The sequence below is a fragment of the Numida meleagris genome, chromosome 6 (assembly GCF_002078875.1).
Source record: "Numida meleagris isolate 19003 breed g44 Domestic line chromosome 6, NumMel1.0, whole genome shotgun sequence".
NCBI classification, from domain to species: Eukaryota; Metazoa; Chordata; class Aves; order Galliformes; family Numididae; genus Numida; species Numida meleagris.
The window spans coordinates 1,420,369-1,425,189 of NC_034414.1; the positions used below are offsets into that span (position 1 = coordinate 1,420,369).

Consider the following 4,821-nt stretch of genomic DNA (forward strand, 5'->3'; position numbering starts at 1 on the left):
GCAGGGGGTGTGCAAAGAGCATGGGATCGGGGCCGGGGCCGGAACCAGCACTGGAAGCTGGCACCGGAACTGGGAGCCAGCAGAACCCAGCACCAGGATTGGGATCGGGCACCGGAACCGGTGTCCGAACCGGAACTCGGCCCCGGAATCCATCGTCGGAGCTGGCTACCAGAAGCGGGCACCAGCGCTGAAACTCAGCAGCAGAACTGAGGAGCGAGGCCTGGCCCCTGCCCCCAGCGACAGAACTAGAACCGGGCGCCGGCCCCGGAATCGGGCGCCGGCACCGGGTGCGCCCGCCCCGGGGCACTGTCCTACGGGGGGGCTGAGTACAGCACTCACTGCAGCTTGGTCTGCAGCAGGTTGAGCTTCTGTTGGTCGACGTAGCGGGAGAAGAGGGAGAGCAGGTTGGAGGGGGGGGCCACTGGCTTGGGCAGGGCAGCAGACGGCACGCGCAGCAGCTCTCGGGTGGCCAGCAGCATCAGCTCCGTCCTGTGGGCAGAGGAGGTGTCACCGGGCACGGGGACGGCCCTGCCTCTTCCCCCCCCAGGGGCCAGTCCCACCGCCCCATCTCTCACCACTGGTTGTCCCGCATCAGCTCCGCGCCGCCGTCCATGCTCTGCAGCTCCTCCCCGCGGCTCAGAACCAGGCACAGCAGGGACAGGCCGAACTGCGGGGAAAGGGACGAGGTGTCGGGGACCCACGGGGACACGCCGGGACAACGGCAGCCCCCCGCGGGTGCTCACCTTGTTTTGGAGCACGGCGGCGAGGTGCAGGTTGGCGGCGGCGGGCGCGGCGGCGCTCTGAGGTAGGTTGGTGAGCTGCTGCACCAGGCTGGTGACCGTCCCCAGGGGGAGGTGGTAGAGGACGTGCGAGAAGGGCCGCAGCAGGCAGGGGAGCACCTGTGGGGAGAGCAGGGAGCTGGGACGCGGGGTTGCCCCGTGCCCGTTCTCCCAAGGGGAGATGCGGGTGCCCGCGTGGCGGGGCACGGCCGGAACGCTCCCAGCCGCAGGCGTCACCTCGTCCTGAGCATCCTTCTTGATGAGGAAGGGCAGGTTCCGGGCCGTCGCCAACAGCACGTCGGCCGCTTGCTCGGGGGAGAGGAAGGGGAGGATGCGGGCCACCAGGCGCTTTCCTTTGCGGATGCACATGATCTGCATGAAGTGGTCGTCGCTCGGCCTGCGAAGGAAATGACTCAGCCAGCGCAGTGATAGAAGGTGCGCCCCGCAGCAGCAGCAGCAGCAGCAAGGTACAAAAGCGAGGTTCGTTCAGCCCCTCCCTGCTCACCTTTCCTGCCCAGGCGTTTTCCCACGCAGGTTGTCATACATGTTGCAGATCTTCTGCTTCCTCTCACCCATCAGGGCGGGCCGCTCGCCCTCCAAGCTCAGGAGGTAGCGTCTCTCGTAGTCCTCCACGTCCAGGAGGAGGCTGTACGTCTGCAGGACGGGTGGCCATCACGCAGGGCAGTGACCCACAAGCAGGGACCCACGGGCCGTGCCCCGTACGGAGTGGGGACACAGCACTCACCTTCTCAATGGTGACGAGTGTCTGGCGCCGCTTGTCCCGGACCTGCTTCTCCTTCGTCTCCTGCCCACGGGAGAGAGGAGGTCAGGGTGCAGGTGCAAGGCACGAGGCCGGGAGGAAGGGGCAGCAACTCACGTCATCCTCTCCACGGGAGGTCACCACTGCATCGATCATCTTCCGGGGGTTGTTCACGCTGGAGACCGTCAGCTTCCCGAGCGAGCCCTCGAACTGCACTGCAGGAAGAGGCAGGGGATGCGGGGAGCCAGCTCCCAGGGCAGGACTGCTCTCCCTGCCCACGGACCTGGGGAAGGAAGCGCTAACCTGGCTTGTAGGTGTGCTCCAGCTTTGCCACCTGAGGGGTGATGAGCTTCGTGCGCTCCTTCTTGGGACCGTCCCCGTGGACTTCCTCAGCTGCTGACAGCTTCTCCAGCTTCTGGAAGTAGTTCTGGGACAGGGAGAGGAAAGGTCAGTACCTTAGGAGCAAAGCTCTCTCCCCACTGCTTCTCTTTCCCCCAGTAGTGCTTCACAGCACTACACGCGGAGACAGGGATGTCTTGTCCAATGCTCCTCAGCCCTCCCTTTCTCAAGGCAGGGGGTGACAGCTCTTCCCTCCTGCTGCCCCTGTCCCACTACCTGATAGTAGTAGTCATCCAAGTAGGGATCGGTGCTCTGCAGCTGCATCATCTGGATCTTGGACACCCAGTCCTTCTCCCGCTGCAGCATGAGGTTGGCGTAGGGGTCCTTGCGCGCCTGCTCCTGGTGGCTGCCCCGGTGGCCCCCTCGGTCCCCCACCGAGCCGTTGAGGCCACGGTGCTGGCTGGCAGGAGGCAAGAAGGGCACCCATGAGCACACAGGAGCTACAGGAAGGGACAGAGAGTGGTGCACAGGCTAGCCCCGGCTGCACGGGCCCCCCGGAACACCCGGCACCGGGGCACCGCCCACCTCCTCGCTCTCCCTCCCGCCCGGTGCTCACTTTCGGTTCTGCTGCTGCCGCTGGTGCAGGAGCCGACGGTGCTGGGGGTGCAGGTGGGTGGTGTCCGGTCGGAAGGGCTGCGGCCTGCGGAGAGCACAGGGGGTTACAGGGCCGTGGGGCAGGCACGTGGCCTCAAGGGGATCAGCGCCTACCTCAGGCCCTGCAGGTGAGGCACAGGGCCCGGCGGAGGCTGCGGTTGCGAGGGCGGAGCGGGGCCAGCCCCGAAGAAGGCACGAAAGCCGCCAGTGGGAGCCATCATCTGCCCCACTCTGCCCTGTAGCAGCTTGGGATTGACGGAGGGTAGAGGGCTCCCAACGAGGCCTGAGACTCGAGCGAACTGGCTGGGAGAAATTCGGCCGGCCTGTGGGGCAGAGGGAGCACGGGTCAGAATGCAGGACCCTCGCCCCTCAGGGGCTAGGGGGGCACCGAGTGTAGGGTTCTACCTGTGCTCCTCCCAGCAGCTGCGCCCGCTGCAGGTGGGTGAGAACGGGAGAGACACTGGTGGGGAAGGGGTGGCCCAGCAAGGAAGAGTTCTGTGGGAAAATAAAGGAGCAGAGCCCCCTGGTCATGGCCCTCCCAGGTGGAATGATGCAGTCGGGGCATCAGAGGGGTTTGGGAGTAGGGGTACCGGTACGTTGCAGAGCTGGTTGGGGGACATCCTCTCGCCGTAGGGAGCAGGGTAGCGCTGCTGCATGGTAGCCCGGATGTGGACGGGCTTCGGACACAGGATCTGGGAGAAGGAAAGCAGTGGGGGGACCGGCCGCTGGCTCCCCACCAAGGAGGCCTGCACCTGCTGCCGGGAGCTGGGGGCCATACCTGCTGGTTAAAATTGGGCACGGCCGCCTGCTTGGGAGGGGTGCCGATGGGGACGGCTCGCACAGGGGGGCTCCCAATGATGGGGGAGGATGAGCGGCGTGGCAGTGCCCGCTCCGAGGGGTCCCGCTCCTCCTCCCGAGCCTGCGGGGGCCTCTGGGGCAGAGCGTAGTCCAGCACGGACACTGATGGCATCTCCTGCAAGTGGAAGTGGGGAGAGAGGCCCTGGAAAGAACGGTCTCAGGGCTGGACGTGGAGGCAAGGATGTTGACACCGATGTGCTATAGCACAGAGGAGCTGCCCCATCACGCTTTCCTAGCGCTGGAGATCCCCACACCCCAGCCAGAATTCTCAGGGAGCCTCAAGCAACCTGCGTCTAACTTTTTAATTAAGCCTGACTCTCTATCGACCAGCAATGCAAACAGTTATGGCTCGAGGCACCGACGATCCCAAGCGCTGAGCGCTGACGCCCATTAGGGATTGCGTGGCATCACCTAGCCCAGAGGGAGTGCGTGCAGGGACAAGAAGCGACGTCCAAGAGCGGCTCAGCCAGCAGCCACAGAATATCCCAAGTTGGGATGGACCCACAGGGACCGCTGAGCCCAACCCCCCGCCCCACAAAGGAACACCCAAAACCCAAACCTACGCCTGAGAGCATCGCCCCAACGCACCTTGAGCTCTGGGAGTGTGAGACAGCGGAGCCTGTTCCACGCCTACAACCCCGTGGCGAAGAACCTTCCCCTAACACCCCACCTGACCCTTCCCCATTCCCGCAGCCCTTCGCTGAGCGCTGACAGCATCGCGCCCGTACTTGGCTGAGCAGCGGTGTGCGGATGCGCTGCAGCACAGAGGGGCCATCCCAGATGCTGGTGTTGAGCGCCATGCTCTGCGCACCGGGCCCACGGGTGTGCACAGCTCGCATGATGGCGGGGTCCTCCAGCTCGCTCTCGATCACCAGCCGCGTCAGCCGCTCCGCCAGCGCGTCCTCGGGTTCACCCAGCAACTCCGCATCCTCGTTGCTCGGCGCTGCCTGCTGCCCGGAGCCCACGGGTTTCTCCTCCAGCTCGGCCAACCGCTCGTGGGCTTCCTGCCAGTCATCGTCTGCATGGGAACGGCGGGGTGAGCGGGGCAGCGGACGGCACCGGCTTGGCGGCGAGGGCAAGAGTTAGGGGCCGAGCGCTCACCGACAGCCCCGGCTCCAAAGGTGTCATCGTTGAACTGGTCGATGTCCTCGTCCTCCTCGCCCAGCGCCTGGAAGCCATCCTCCTCCTCATCCAGCGGGCACTCCTCCAGGGACTGCGGTGGCGGGCAGCACGCTTGTATCACCGCTACGGGCGCTGCCACCGATCCCAAGCCCCAGCCCTGACCGACAGCCCCAGCCCAGAGCCCGGGCCCCCCAACCCACAGCCCCAACCTTGAGCCTGCAGCCCCCCCGGCCCTGACCCTCAGCCCCGAGCTCGCAGCCGCGGCCCCAAACCCGACTCCGAGACCCGAGCTCGAGCCCCGGCGCCGAG

At 66.1% G+C, this 4,821-nt stretch overlaps 1 protein-coding gene across 2 annotated transcripts; it reads right to left on the minus strand.

Moving 5' to 3' along the window:
• On the minus strand, positions 7-4,603 carry PATL1 (PAT1 homolog 1, processing body mRNA decay factor; the record flags this gene model as incomplete). 2 transcript variants are annotated; one of them, XM_021401092.1, is given in 16 exon segments in its annotated part: positions 7-489; positions 576-667; positions 744-899; positions 1,017-1,176; positions 1,285-1,433; positions 1,525-1,584; positions 1,657-1,754; positions 1,843-1,966; positions 2,155-2,338; positions 2,495-2,578; positions 2,647-2,855; positions 2,938-3,027; positions 3,129-3,224; positions 3,311-3,505; positions 4,119-4,408; positions 4,492-4,603. In XM_021401092.1, coding segments are annotated over 16 exon segments (2,253 nt in total), but the record flags the coding sequence as incomplete, so codon positions are not given.